Raw genomic sequence first — 16,742 nt, forward strand, 5'->3', positions numbered from 1 at the left:
AAAATGCAAATCGTATTTCCTAAAATTTGTTGACTATGAATGTTTGTAACCTCGAAAACTGCATGTCAAAATGAATTGTACTTACTGATGAAGTATTTGATCGGCGGCAGCCTTCTTCTTGTTCTTGAGAATACTCAAGGGGCTGCTTGTGCCTTTATCCGCTAGAACGTACCGTCTGGGCGACCCAGGGCTCTCGGTCGGAGAATAGTCTGACATTCCTGAAACGCAGTAAATGCATTTAGTTCAAAAGAGTTCGGAATCACTTTCTCTGACTCGTTTATTTCCCCAAGTGTAAGCAGTGATCTACTCAAGCAACTATCATCTCATAGGCTAAGGTTGCTGTGTACAATTTGAACATAAGTCACTAGACTCTTCGTCTCCTAATGTTCAGCCAATAATTCCAATTATGTTAGTTTGCTTCAGAAATTAGTGAGGGGCCACGCGCATCTTATCTGACATAGTACGAATATAATAGATAAACGTACTACCCGTTTAATAACTTTTGATTGCTTAGTTAATAGAAGTAATAAATCTTAGACCAGAGGGCGCATGTTTTCGTACTGTTATTATTCTCCCGCTCCTTATCTTTTGCTCCACTAGATAATGTAATGCTCAGCACATTCTTGCACTGGTTTTTCTCCTAGGTTGGTGGACAGTATCACGGCCTGTATATGTCTATGCATGATCTTGGAAACGTTCATCAAAATAAAAAGAAACGTCGATGACTTTAAGACTGTAGGCTTTGTATGTTCACAATCTACATTGCCAATGTACAGGGACATCACTTTATTTTTACCAGAATTTTTAACATTAACCTGGCTATACTCGGGAGCACTGTTACCCCCTTCCATTACAGGAGTTTGGTGTTACTAGTGCAATATGTAAACAAATCATTTTACTAGCTATAGGAGGAGAGAAAAGTAATACATTCATTTATGTTACAGGGAAATACGACATTAGGATTTTCAGTTTGATAATTACTTTTACGGTATTTTATCAAAATACAGTAGAGTAGTAACATTTTTTTCACAAACTCAACTCTTCAGGCGGTTTTATTCATTATATAATGGCTACTTTAATCAGAATATTACCGTACTTTCGGTAACTCTAATCTTCACTTCTGCTCAGTCCACACAGATAAAGTTATTCAGTCATGCTACACACCGTGCCTGTGCGAAATAAGCAGGGGCGGGTATTTATGCAGATCGCGAAGATCACGACATAATATATAGACAATAGATTTTTACTAATCTTTACGAATTAAGTGATTCTGATTAATAATATGCGGATAAAACAATCGCGACAAATCGCGAAATAGAGTTCTAATAGCGAAATATGAACACATTCGCGAATTATTATTATTGTGTCGTTTCATAGCGGATTTCATATTCTGAGTTCTTTTTTCGGACATTTTTTCATTTCAATTTGTTGAGCATTCAAGTAGGCTACATTACATGGTATTCCAGGTGTTATGATTACATTAGTGAACTCAATACTAATAATTTGGAAGTATTAATTTGAGGGCTGCAAGTTTTTTTTTTCGTTTTTGATGAATGTGTGTTAAATACAGTCTCAATCCAACAAATATTGTCTATTGGCCATACTGCACCTTTACCAGAATCCAATGAACCTTTAATGTTAATTATTTGGAAAGTAATATTTATACTGAGTTAATACTCCAATTTCAAAATAATTGTATTTTCCAAAATTTCCATTATTACCCAACAAGAGTACAAATCAATCTCCAACAATCTCCGCCGACACCAATATTAAAAAACACAAATGATAAAATTAATCTCCATAAATACCTGCCCCTGGAAATAAGCTTCAACAATATAGGCTCTTCCTTCTATGGAAAAAGCAACCATATTTCTGAAACACACTATACTCTGTACTGTTTACTTCATTGCTAGCAGACTTCGAATGCAACAGCGGCCGTAAGTTTGTGTGGCTGACGGGAGCATGAACATTACTGAAAGGGGTGGGAGTCAAGTACATTCAGAAACGCAGGTACAATAAAATGCAAGTAAAAATAAAGTGATGTCCCGGTACAGTGGATTCCACTAATGTCTCGTTTCTTAGTTTTACTGATAACAAAAACTGCGTCTTGTAGAGACAGCGCAAATAAAATATGAACGATTGTTGGTGAACACGAAGCAAGCTTGGAAGTTTATGTTTTAACAGTTTTACAACCATCTGTAAGCTGAAGAGAAACGTGGAGAACTTCATTGAGTCTATATCTGACCTGTGCCAGAGAGTTATTGACAATATTTAAGAACGTTTAAATCGTTATTTCATTCGTGGTGGTAGTTTTGAAAATGTAATTCATCGTGCATGAATCTCCCATGTCCTGTCTTTAATCATATGAAGTAATAATTAAAATATATACAGTACTCGTAAAATTAATTCAAGGTTATTAATTATCAAAATCATTCAGATTTTATTGGCGCTCTCTTACAGTGCACGTGTGGGTTGACTCTCCTGTATTTTGTATTAAAGTCTTTAGTGGTGTTCATGCTAGAGTAGTAGCTACACAATTAGAGCTGGTTTGAGATCTATGCCAACATTTCAGAGGCGCAGCGACACGCCACTGCTCGTAGGAATGTCAATTTGCAAGTTTGCTATATACAACTTACTGGCATAACAGTGGAAGGAGAATAAAGCACTGACTGTAAACAAACTTCAAAACGTGGTGGCATTAATGGAATAGACCCTGGGTTGTACATAATGAGTTTTTAGTATGCTCTTAAAGTTAATTATTACATCAAACTTAGAATTTTATACAAACAACTTCCAAGCATAAATAAGAACGGATGAGGAATATGTCACGAATGCGACAGTAAAACATCAAGTAAACTAGAATATAAGCATGTTATTATTGTTATCGTTCTTCCACTTTAGACCCATTGCAGACCATGCTACAGGTCGTGACTTGAGGTTTTGGTTTTATACATCGTGCAAAAATTGCGTATATTCAACATTTCGAAGCCACGTGTCTACTACACACCAAGGAATTAATAACGGACCCAACAGACAGGTTCCCCTTTGTTTGCCTTCTTTGACGATTAATTCCGTACTTAGCTTATAACTAGGCCTATGCCACAGTGCGAGAACCCAAACATTCGTGTAAATATCACTACATCCTGAATGTTAGTAGGCTTATTAAGAAGTTTCCGAATGGAAGGTTATTCCTGTGTAAAAGAATTCATTTATATTAAAAATCTGTATTCATTTGTCATTTCATTTTATGTAACAAAAATGTTTAAGTAGAAAATCACTGGATAAAGTTCTGATTAAATTGCTATGTAATGTTTCTTAATAAAAAAACTTCAATGTCTTTATAAAAAAATGTTAACTAAATTAATGTAAGTTACATAATTCGCGTATGCAGATTCTGAATGTGATCAAAAGTCGTATATTTGTTTAGAAAAATCACTATACCTAGACAGGCAGACAAAAGCAATTTTTCCAATATCGAAGATTCTAAGCAAAAATACATTTTTATGAAAATCTTGATGATTTTCTACAGCATTCAAATACTGTCTCTTTATAACAGGGCTGGGCACCAAGAGCGATTTCTACTTTCTCACGGGGAGCCATACGACTTCTCTTCAACTCCTTTCTTTCTCGCCGAACACCGTGCAGCGTTGATGTCGTCAGGATGGATATTAAGCGTCCCCGTTTAGAGTTTGGATTCGCTCTCGGTTCCCAGCCCTGCTTTATAAGCTACTTCTGGGAATGAGGAAAATAATAAAATATAGGAATTATTAAATAGGCAGTTACAGATATTAATAACCCTATTAAGAGAAATAATTGATGAAAACATCAGTCATGCTTAATAATGTATAGTTTCCGTTAGGTACTATGTATGTATTTAACCCATCGTTCCGATGTTGGAATTTAGTTACACTTGACAAGTGGTAAGCTCATCTCCTCAAACGCCATCTAGTATGCAACTAAATATATTACTAGGACGCGAAAAAGGGGAAATTTGTTCCAAAGGTTCTAATTTAAGCTTGGAAGTCTTTAACGTGCCAGAAAACTCAGACACGGAACATGCGGCTTATACAGGGTTGTTTCCGAACTCTGATAGCGACTTTGAATGACGTCATGTGCGTCAGGAATCACACCGACAACTGAATTGCGTCGAGAGGTGACAGACCAGTAGTGAGTGATTTCATAATCAGCGTGCACGGTGTATCACAGTAGCAATGCCCAAGAAAATCGAGCGTTTTTGGGAGGGGTACATAACAACCCTTTCCGATGCCAACCTACAGTTACATGAAAATCATAGGAGCTTGCAAAACACGTGGTTTCGTTATTTCCAAGAAAAGCATCTTGTGTGTACCTAATAAGACTGGCAAAGCTCGGATGGGATTAATTCCAGAGTGGAAAAAGCAAGCAATTCCACCTCCCGTCAAAAGTCGCCGCACCCCACGAGATGATACAAATTAATTCCATTCGAGCTTTACAAGTACACAGAGTATTTTATTTTCACATAACTGTACTTGGCATCGGAAAGGGTTGTTATATACCCCACCCAAAAAGGCTCGATTTTCTTGGGAATTTCTGTTGTGAGTCGCCGTGCACTCTGACTATGAGATCACTCACTACTGGTCTGTCACCTCGCGCCACAGTTCAGCTGTCGTGTGACTCCTGACGCACATGATGTTATTCAAATTCGTTATCAGAGATCGGAAAAAACCTTGTAGTTCCTCCCGGAGAACTTGCGCTCCGGACTTTTGCGTCTTGAAAAATCCATCGACCGCAGCCGGGTTTGGAGAGCGCTTTGTCCCTAGACCACTGGGGCGATCGTAAGGTACTGAAGTTAATTAATTTATCAAGAAATGGCAGTGAACATACCAATTATAGAAAGAGAGTTCTCTGAGCCATGATGCTCCATATGAGAGATGCTTATGTTGGAATCTATGCGCATGAGTCCTTCATGGCCGTTTCCGTTCTTGGTGAGGTCCGGCGTGGACATCGTCAGTGTGAATCCTCCGTTCTCGTAAGCGTGATCATCTTCCGTCAACTTGGAGTAGTCGAGTCCGTCGGATAATCGCAGGATCGCCACTGATAGTCTGTTATCAAACGCGTCGCTGAAAAATGAAGTAGTACAGTATTAAATTATGAAATGATGCCGTGTGTGGATTAAGCGCCAGCGCTCTTGTCTACATCCAACCGACCCAGGTTTGATTCCCTGCCAGGTCGTGATAGAATAGACGTTGCAGAGAGTTTTTTTGGGTACCCAGTTTTCCTACATCAGTCCACAACACTTCCCACCTTCTTATTTCACTTATCATCTGCAACAGTTAACCAGGGGGGTAGTAGAGGTTTCGATGCTGATAATAATAGGAAGGGCTTGGGCTCCGGACATTGGGACTTATCAGGTACTTGTCTGAGGGTGAAACCTGGCTCTGTCAGGGCTGAGGCAGGATGGCCCATATGTTAGTATTGAATGCACTAGACTATTTATAATCTTCATATATACAGGGTGATTGAAAACTCCTGCGACATAGGCAAACTCTGTTATTTATACAGATAGCCAAAAATGGAAAAAGAGAAAAGTTGCTGGAAATATTTAGTTTTTTTTTTATCTAATGTACTTGAATTTTCAAGTAGAATACATCGTTGAGACTATGCACTAGTACGACACACTCCCCAGTCCCAGTGCTGCCAAATTAATGGCTTTCCCGCTAGTTCTACAGGATTTCAGATGCGTATTATTTAACGAAGAAAAATAGTTGACATGCAGAGTTTAGCGGTTGTTGAACTTCTCGTGCAAAGAAATATTTATTTATATTGATGAGTTAGTATAAGAATTCAGAGGAATTTCATTCTTGTCTGGCGGTTTTCCTTGAACTTGTATTGGCAACACTGCTAATTATTGTCATAATTTCATAATTTCCTCGATACACTACGTATTTAAAATCCGGCAGAACTAGAAGATTAACTCCATATGTAGATGAAATTGTTGGGGATCATCAGTGTGGTTCTAGGCATAATAGATCGACCATTGATCAGATTTTTTGTATTCGACAGATATTGGAGAAAAAATGAGAGTATAAGGTACAGTACAGTAGTGGCAAAAAAAAAAACCGGACCGACCCTTGTAGCTGATTTCAGAGCCTTGTTCACGCCAGGGCACGATAGACTTGTAACTAAGACTTTCGTGGTTCGAATCCTGCCTGGGAAGGAAACTTCATTTTGTTCCTTATTCAAATTTATTCCCAATACTTTTCGATTGCTGGTAAAATTCATGTTCTGGGAATAATAAGTTAATTAAGTAGTAAAATATCGCTTTTTTTTTTTCCCCACTACTGTACATCAGTAATAGATTTCAAAAAGGCATATGACGTGATTAAGAAAGAAGTTTTATATAATATTCTTACTGAATTTGATATTTCCAAGAAACTAGTTCGATTAATTAAAATGTTTCTTAGTGAAACTTACACCAGAATCCTTATAGGCCAGTTTCTATCTGATGCGTTTCCAATTCACTGTGGGCTAAAGCAAGGAGATGCACTATCACCTTTGCTTTTTAACTTGGCTCTAGAATATGCCATTAGGAAAGTTCAGGATAACAGAGAGGGTTTGGAATTGAACGGGTTACATCAGCTTCTTATCTATGCGGATGACGTGAATATGTTAGGAGAAAATTCACAAACGATTAGGGAAAACACGGAAATTCTACTTGAAGCAAGTAAAGCGATAGCGAAGTAAATCCCGAAAAGGCAAAGTAGGCGTATATGATTGTCTCGTGACCAGAATATTATACGAAATGGAAATATAAAAATTGAAGATTTATCTTCGAGGAGATGGAAAAATGCAAATATCTTGGAGCAACAGTAACATATTTCCAACTACTTTCCCCTCTTTCCATTTTTCGCTATCTGCACTAATAATAGAGATTGTGTGTCGCCGGACTTTTGAATCATTTTGTATAGGGGGCACAATGGGCAATGTAAACCTGAGTGCAAGGATTCATTCCAGGTCCGATCCTCCAAAAATCAATCCAAGTTAAGAATGGAAACAGACAATGACATCAGTTACGTTTACATCGATGTTTAAATTCAAGGTTCAAGTGTGTCGGAGCTGTTGCCTGAGTTACAGCTTAGGAGGCAGCACTTTTCAAATCGGCCTCATTTTATCGTTGTAAGAATTTGTTTTATAATGCCATTACTTCTGAAATAAGATACAGTGTAGCTTAGACAATTAAAATTGTTTATTTGTTCAATAATGTTATTGTAATATTTTTGTTTTATTTTTTCCAGTACTTTAAAAATGCTAATATTTGTGTTTATTGCCAACTTTAGGTTATAGCAGAGATTCCCAGCCAGTGGTTGCGGACCCCTGGGCACCTGCGAGTTATTTGAAAGGGGTCCGCTTAACCAAGGTGTGTTTTCAAATGGAGTTTTAAATAAGCTTAACTTTATCATGATCTCTGATTTTTATTAGCTTGTGGGAATATTTTTTATTTACCCTAGTTTTTTGAGACATAGGAATGAGTTTAGTTGAGGAATTCTCTTGGTTTCCTAGTCTAGCATACTACCCGATATTTTTAGATTTTTAAATCCTAAGCTTAAGGTCCTCCGTTCGGGATTAGACTGAAGAAATTAAACTTGTGGTCTTACTGAGTTGTCAGTCGAGAATCCTACTCACTCCCACTCTGTAACTCTACATAAGTTATAGTTGATTCAGTGTTTTTAAATGATAAACTGAAATATAAATGTGAAATAAATTAAAAATTAGCCACAGAACTGTTTCCATATTGAACGTTACAACTAAACTTGTGTAACATTACAAACTTATTTTTGACGTGCAAATATTTGCGTTTATAATGCGACTGTCAAAATCATGTTGGGTTTAATGTCCTAAGTGAAGGATTAGCACATTCATTAGCAAATATTCATGAAGTTTACAGATATAGTTTACTCTGTGTCATTTGCCCACAACCTCATCTTAAGTGTCGCAACACCTATTCTCAACTGAGCTCGAAACGTTTCATTAGCACCGTATCAACAAGACACGAATGTCATCTTTCTGCATAAGAATTAGACAAGACCTGCAAATAGAATAAATACATTCGATTTCGAATACAACTTCCGGATAAGAAATTCATATCTGAGTATGCTTTGATGCCTTAGAAGAGAATGTAAACTTGCAATAGGAGGAAATGATGTTAACTTCTATCGTAATTGGGCTTCATTACAAGAAAAGCAGTGTTTCATTGTTTTATTTCTCAAATATGTCGTGTGCTGGAAATATTTCAATTTATGAATATGTATATTATATACAGAGGTGGAAGTGAAATAGTCCTACACATTGAAAGGGGCGATAGGGTACATTTAAATAAATAGAAAACCTATATTACGTTTTGTGATTAAGTGCACGGTTGATTAGAAAATTAAGTTGGAAATTTCAGCAGTCTGTCAACATCGCCGCTAACACAGTCTTCTTTCTTCTCGTAATACAAATGTAAGAGGTCAGTTGACTCAGGTCTGTCTCCGTACGTGAACAACTTCGCGCCTCAGTCTCTGATTACAACGTTGCAATCTGGTTGTATCGTTCATTGGCTTGAAATTAGTGGTTTTTAAATGAAATTTACACGAAAACCGTCCACGCTATTGAAATACGGTAGAGGGATAAATGATTCTTTATTAGATTTTCTATCGATATGGAGAAAATTCACGATCCCACTCGCAATAGTTACCGAATAAGAGGGTGTTAAATATTTGGGGAAAAACATTTTTGTCTGAGAAAATTGTGAACTTTTCAGCAATATGGCATTACACTTTTTGCTTACTTACAACATGAGTTATTCGCTATGACAATCTGCAGGGTTATTTCACTTCCACTCTATATCTACTTATATTACGAGAGATGTACAATGTCGGTACCTGAGTTCGGCTACGAGAGCGAAACAGCTGATCAGAATAAACCAAGGAGAAAAACAAAACGTGAGGAAGATAGAAGATGCTGCTGACGAAGGATTATGGAAACAGTTGTAAGTGTCTGAGGCCAAAAGCATAGACAGGACTAACGGAAGAAATGAAAGAGAAGACATGTTAAAAACGTGCAAAGGAACGAAGCAACTGCGAGATATTAGTGATTGTGAGGACAGAATAAATGGGGCTTTTGAGAGCTTATTAAATGGCGAAATGTGGGACAAAATAGTAAGGAGGATGGAATTAGCGAGAAAGAAGAATGTTAAAAAGTGAGTGCAAGAAAGTCATGGGTGGAAAAAGTGATAGAATAAGAATATAGAAGAAAGTGTTAAGTGTAAGAAGATAAAGTAAAAGTGTAGTAAGATACATAGGCCTACATACAAACAATGACTAAAAGAGAATTCAGGTGAAAGAACATCTGAACAAACGAGAAGTGGAAGAGAGAGAAATTGGAAGTGTAATGTAGTGAATTAGATATTTCATGTGATTCAATGTTGTGGGTTGGGAGCAAAGAGGTTCAAAGATAAACGTCTTGGGTTGGGAATAGTACCAAGGGTACTATAACTATAGGAGTATTATAGATTTAAATTTACGAAATGAGGCAATAAAAGAGGAAATTTAGGAGTGAAGCGAAGAGAAAGAGATAAGTACGTAAAAAAATAGAGGATATAATAGTAGGGAAATGATAAGTGATGTAAGTGTTGCAAAATAGGGAAAATGAAAATGCAGACAAATAATTTAGGACAAAATAGCTGGAAAAGAATGAGAATAGAGAATAGAGGATAAAAAATGAATATACTGTGTATATATATATATATATATATGTATATATATAGGCCTATATATACTGTATATGTAAATTGAATTATTAAGGAAAGGAATTCATTTACCCATAGTGTTCTGCCCAAGGGCAGGTCTTTCACTGCAAACCCAGCATTCTCCAGTCGTTCCTATTTTCTGCCTTCCTCTTCTCCGCATTATGACCCATGTATACTAATGTCGTCTATTATATGATTTCTTTTGCCTCAAACGTTTCTCCCGTTCACCTTAATATGCAATATTCAGGCTAATGGAAAAGAGAATGAATAGAAGAGGATAGATGGAGAAGGATAGATAGCAATTCAGCTAAAACATAAGAAAGGAAGTAATCAGGAAACACTTGGCAAATGAATGTATTAACATAAAAGAGTGGTAAAAGTTAAAGGAGTGGTTGATCGAAAAGCAGAAATGTAATTGTCTACCGTAACTATGAATTGTAAAGTTTCTGACGAATGAATATTAAATATAGCTGTTAAATTTGATATTTGATAAGGATAGTACATGCGTCTTAAACACGCTGTTTAGACTGTAATATTACAGATAACGATTAATGTATATATTTTTTAATAAATATTCCATTGGAAAAATTGCAATATTATAGGCTATATAATGCGTCACACAGTTTCATAGAAATTGGCAAATTTTAGCCTGTGGTAAAGCAATATTAGATAAATTAAATTTCATTAAATGTTATGATACTTACTTACTTTTAAGAACCCGCAGGTTCCTTTCCACTCTTACATAAGCCCGCCATCGGTCCTTATCCTGTGCAAGATTAATTCAGTCTCTATCATCATATCTCACCTGTCTCAAATCCAACTACGTCTCGGCCTTCCCAAAGGTCTTTTTCCTTCCAGACTCCCAACTAACACTCTATATGCATTTCTGGATTCGCCCATACATGCTACATGCCCTGCCCATCTCAAACGTCTGGATAATGTTGTGATACTACTGTATGTAAATATTACTAGTGTGTTTTCAAAATATTGTATCTCTCCATTGGTTCTATGTAACGGTACTAAATGTAACTGTAACGATTACGTTGTGTCGATGCAGTGATGAAACGATGAAGTAGGCTATATATGAGCAGAAGGGATCTTGAACACTTTACGTAGTAGACCTACTATTTACGATGTAGTTTTTACACAATTAAATCATGAACTTTACTTAAAATAAGCTGAAATACTCTGACAACGAAATATCCTTCAGAACAGATGACTTGGAGATCGAATACGAATTTTCGGAGTACAAACTCGGCACACAATTTGTCTTTACATATTCTTGTGTACAAGTTCATGTACTCTTCACTCTGGCATAGATTACTTTTGACAATAATAATTTTTGTGTATTTCATTTTGTCATATTTCCAGTGTTGCATTAGTTGACGGTTAGGCTTTGCAATTTACACCGTAACCTACGCATAGTTAATGGATATTGTACTAATGATATTTAAAGTATAGCTATATTTGAGATTTTGAATATACCGTATACCAAGTTTCAAATTTACGTAATCTACATAAGGTACAGTAATTAGAGTGGCTTAAACATATGCAAAATTAAATATAATTCTTTACTATAACATTTCTGAAATATTTTTACTAAGTTTCTTATAGATGTAAGTTTAATAAATTACAGTTACTTAGGTGAAATGTTATACATCATCTTATGTATAGGTCTATATGTATGTATAATTATTAGGGAGCGAAACTTTTTGCCCGATGGGAGAGGTTCAGGTTAAATGTGTTCTACAGTCCCTCAACTGTGTACAAAGAAGGCGGCATTGATCGTGTTCTATTGAACTACTGTGCATTAGTTGTTCGTTATTTACTTGATTTGTGTTGCAGTCTATGAGTAACTTTTTAATTCGTTATTTCACGACGCTCTATCATCTGTGACGAGTAACTTGCATCATGGGCTAGAGACCACAGAATTCCTTATTAACTTCGAAAAAAAAAATATTATATTTCGCATTTTATTGCTAATTAGTTGGTAAGATAATCACAATAATTTCGTATAAATTGTAAAGAGATTTTTACGTGAAAAAATAACCCTATATTACGTATCAGGCGTCAAACTAATGATAAAGTTTCATACATCAATTTATTCAACAGATGCACAAGGGATCCAGACACATTTCAACACAGCAGGTGTACATTTAGGATAATTCAACATGAGAGCTCGTAATGCCTCAATCATGTCAACTTTAACATTGAAAGTGTTGGATGATTGTTTCAAAACTATTTCTTTGAAAGTAAGAAAGTAAGAAACGCTGCACTGGAGTCAGTAGGTTTACTTGTTATATCCTTGAAGTAACTCATTTTGTTTCAACCCTTTCTGTGAGAGCATTAACATTATCAACATTTATCTGTTCAATATTTGCTGGTATAAATAAGTCATTTAAATTTACAAACAATGACTATGAATCATGTAACTCTTATTTTTCTATTTTCTGATATACTTAAATATTTTTATATTTCAGTCTTTAAATTCAAACTGAAACGGTTACTTAATTTGCTTACCAATTTCTCTACATTATTAGAAATTACTATATTCATTCTACGCTTCATGTCATGCGGAAATTTGTGGTCTCTGCCTCTCCCTCTCTAACGCTGAACATGACTACCGACGTGCATGTAGACAAACCCGTATCTAAAGTCAGGGAACAGCTTTTAACCCGTTTCATCGGGCAACAAGTTTCGCTCCCTGATTTATATATTTTGTACTCTAATAGTAAATATTTTACTGTCTGTGTTGATGGTTTGAATTCACTTAAGAAGTCGGACGTAAGAATTTAGATAAAATCTTTCGAAATAACTATGTTAAAATTCCCACAAAATTAAGAGATTGCGTTAAGATGCACTTTGTATTCGAATTTATAACCAGTACAGTTTGTAAGTATAAAAGTTAGATATATAAAATGAATTGTAATTGTTAAAACGTTCCATATTTACAGAATTAAAATATTTACGGGTTCTAGTTTTCGAGCATGCTTGATTATAAAAATCAGTTTAACAGATTTCACCATTTAAAGATACTCGGAAGAAAGTTACGGGCATAAGGAATTTTTTATAGGAAGATTGTCTACATATCTGCCTTAGTTATTTAACAGAAAAAAATTGGTAATGTGTTAAAAATGGATGATTATCATAATACAAGTTAACCATGTAATTCCTCTTCCAGCCCGTACATATTCATCGTAATTCTCTTTAACATGATTCTGTTAAATACTTACTGAAGCACGCTAAAGTAAGCTGCAAGATCATTAATGTTGGAGGATCTCCAGTCGTTTTTATATCCCATCATCAGCACGTTTGGTTGCAGCTTTCCTATGCCTGTTGCTTGGAGTAAGGCTCTGGCAGCCATTTCAAACTTAATGCCATCCACTAGAGCAAAGAATGCCTTGATTTTGTTGGCGCGTAACCAAGCTCGACTCTTGCGAATAATGGCTGTCCTTGTCCTGAATGACATTCGCTCCTGTAAGACAATAACATTTCTTAGGATGAAGGTGTAATCGATATTTAGCATTATTTTAACATAACGTACAAGATTTTCAAAAGTAAGAGGTAAAATTAATTACTTATATTTTCTTCATTTTCTAAATATCTTAAAAATACTGGCACTGGTATATTGTACAAGAAATGGGGTTCTTTGCATCACCACCCATTGCCATAACTTAATCGTAGATTGTTGTGTGTGTGTCCACCATTTTGATTTTCTATAAGTGCCAGGTGGTTTGAAAAGTTCGTTGCCTGACACATACAGTAGATGACATTGAAAACTTGTCAACAGTGCTGCCATTTTTAGCGCCCATTTTACATTAGTTCACGCACAAAAAATCATAATTTTCTGTTGACTACATTTTGTGTAATTTAATTTTGTATTTAGTGCTCCGAACAGATTGAAAAAAGTGGAAAATATCGAGCTTCGCGCTGGAATTCAATATTTCGTATAAAAGGGAATGTGTCTAACAAAAATTAAAACATGAATGGTACACTGGGAGAATCCGCTTCAGCGTTTTCGAATGTGGAAAAATGGGCGGTACTATTTAAACATGGTCGAGAGAGGATGGAAGACGACACTCGCAGTGGACGTCCAGTAACAGCAAGTGAAGAAATCGTAGAAAACATCCACAATGTGGTGTTGAATGACAGTCAACTAAAGTGCGGGAAATTAGCGAGGTTACGCGTATGTCAACAGAACGGGTGCGCTACATCTTAGTCAATGTCTTGGTCATGTCCAAGTTGTCAGCAATGTGAGTTCCGTGTTTAACACTAGAAAAAAGCACGTGCGATGTCAAATTTCGAGAAAAATACACCGGATTTTGTAGGTAGTTTGTGACCACTGATGAAACCTGGATCCACCATTTCATACCAGAGACAAAACAGCAGCCAAAACAATGAAAGCACAGTGATTCTCCGTCTGCAAAGAAAGCAGAAACTGTTCAATCGGCTGGTGTTTTGGGATTCTAAGGGGATATTCGTGATTGGCTACGTAACAAAGGGGAGAACAATAATCGAAGAATATTATTCAAATCTCCTGCAGTAACTGAGAGGTAAAATTTGCGAGAAGAGGCCGGGCATTGCCAAGAAGAAAGTGTTGTTTCGTCACAACAGTGCATGTGTTCATACGTCTGCAATTGCGTTTAATAAACTACAGGAACTACGGTTCGAATTGTTGCCGCACCCTCAATTTAGCAGATCTCGCACTTCTTTCAAGCTCAAAACTCACTTGACTAGGAAGAAATTTTCGTCAAATGAAGAGGTTATTGCAGCAGCAGAAGGCTTTTTTTTTTTTGCACACCTCGAGGAATCTGTGTACAAGGAGGATATAGCAGCACTGCAACACCGATGGACCAAGTGTGTGAATCTCAGGAGGGATTATGTTGGGAAATAAAGATTGTTTCAGAATAATCTTAGTTTAATTTCTATGTCAGGCCACGAACTTTTCAAACAACCTTCACAACAATCTTTTTTCAATGCTGCATACAGCAGCTCTGAGTTTCGTGTTCTGGAATATCTGCCACAGTATGTGCGATAGAGACCTTCAACTCATCAATTAGTGCCTTAGGTTTGCTCAAGAGAACTCTTTCTTTCGGATATCCCCACAACCAATAAAATCTGCTGGAAAAGTTACAGGAAAGTGCCTACTGATAACACGACCACCGAAAGAGTCGGCAACATACTTATTATCATGGTGATGCAAAAAATTTCATTTCTTGTGTAAAGAAGCCAGATCCAGAATTTTCAATATTATATAGAAAATGAAGAAAATGTGTGCAACTAATATTACTCATACTTTTGAAAAATCTGTACATCCACCGCCTCGCTGCAGTCTGGATAGTTTCTGATGAACTAAGTGGCCTACACTTCTCGACATTAGCGACACCTATGAGCACGTTCGCAGAGCTGGAACGAATAACGGCTAGTTAATGGCCCTGCCATTTGACAAAAAAATGTTTCCATACATGCCTGAATGCTTGGAACTGAATGACTAGTAAGGATTTCACTAAGTTTCATTACAAGTAGATCTACTGATCTAGAATGCCTCGGTACTAAGACTGAATGTTATGTTGGGGTCCATCCCATTTGCAACACTTACCTCTGACACCTGTCCGCACACCATCAGTGCACTGTGCCTGGTGATGAGATTGGCAAGATCGACGAGTGGCGGTCGATCCTGGGGTTTTCCCGAGAGCACTAGAACCTGTGGTCGATAGTTCTTCACATGCTCGTCCACATTAATGAGCCTGAGGGCCGAGGTGAGGGCAGTCTTGTATGTTTGTGCTTGTGTCGAAGAACCCCAGTTCACGTCTGTAAATATTAGCATCATTTTGTATTTTCTATCAATGCAGCTTTCAGGTAGTTACTTGAACACATCTGAAAATTGGTTTCTTCATTTTTAGTTGACTATTTATAAACGCTGCATGAACTATTAGGGTATTTAGCGTTAATAGAATTGGTGATAGTGAGGTAGTATTTGGCGAGTTGAGGCCTAGGATTAGTCATGTGGTTACCTAACATTAGCCTTACGAATGAGAAAAACCTCGGAACATTCGACCAACTAATCAACTCAAACGATAATGGAACCCACGCCAGAGAGGAGCTTTAATGAAATACCTCGAGTTAAAAGTAATTCATAAAATTATATATTTTAACTATATACGATTTTCCCTTCATCCAGACATCAGTGTTTGACTACCCAGGATGAGATCCAATGTTCATTTCAATGCTGATTTATAAAGAAACGATTTAGAGGATCGCCTGATTACTTCGCTTTATCCATATGGCATCTATTTACATGTCCAACGACTATGTATGGCTATACTTCATTGGACAGACCTTAATTAACTTTTATGAAATAAATATTACTCAAAATCTGACAGTTGCATCATACTTTCAATTTTTCTTAATCTCGATTTAGGCCTAACTTAAATAACTGGCCCATTGTGAAGTATCCAACAATTTAAATTGAAGTGGCATCAATGCTAGCTTATTCAAGTGCGTTTAAGTTGGATGTTTCGTTTTCAGTCGCTGAGGAGATATAAACACATGGAATTTCGATAGTTTCACCTACATGTATCTTCGTCTTCACGCGAAAAGTCTGTAATCTTCTAGTGTTAGTGTCTGAATCAGTATAACTAAGGCAACTGGCGTGAAGTAGAAGTTTCGAAAGGGTCTTATGCTTCGAAACTGAGCTCTGGCGTGGATTAGAATGCCGTTTGAGTTGATTACTTGATTGGGCCTTTTCTGAAGATCAGGTAATTCTATGGAAAATACTCAGTCATCTCGTCAGAATACCATTTCTCTATCAAAAATTCTGCTGACGCTTGACACGTATTGATGGAGCACTATTAAATAACCCATTTAAAATCTTTAGTAAGTCGAGCATTCATAATGGTTCCAGCAAAGAAGATACCGTTTTTTCTCTCCTTTAAGATAGAAGCTGTCATCAAAACAACATGTGTGCTGCAATTCT

The 16,742-nt window shown here is 36.6% G+C and overlaps 1 protein-coding gene across 1 annotated transcript in view; it reads right to left on the minus strand.

The window, feature by feature from the left end:
• Positions 1-16,742, minus strand: part of NKCC (sodium potassium chloride cotransporter) — a 155,782-nt gene that overhangs the window by 11,686 nt on the left and 127,354 nt on the right. Inside the window, exons 12-15 of the mRNA XM_069823783.1 lie at positions 15,366-15,577; positions 13,000-13,241; positions 4,864-5,099; positions 86-218 (exon numbers count right to left, since the gene is read on the minus strand). Of these exons, the coding sequence (XP_069679884.1) occupies positions 86-218; positions 4,864-5,099; positions 13,000-13,241; positions 15,366-15,577 (823 nt within the window). The remainder of the gene's footprint in view (positions 1-85; positions 219-4,863; positions 5,100-12,999; positions 13,242-15,365; positions 15,578-16,742) is intronic.

The sequence above is a fragment of the Periplaneta americana genome, chromosome 4 (genome assembly GCF_040183065.1).
Source record: "Periplaneta americana isolate PAMFEO1 chromosome 4, P.americana_PAMFEO1_priV1, whole genome shotgun sequence".
Taxonomy (NCBI): Eukaryota; Metazoa; Arthropoda; class Insecta; order Blattodea; family Blattidae; genus Periplaneta; species Periplaneta americana.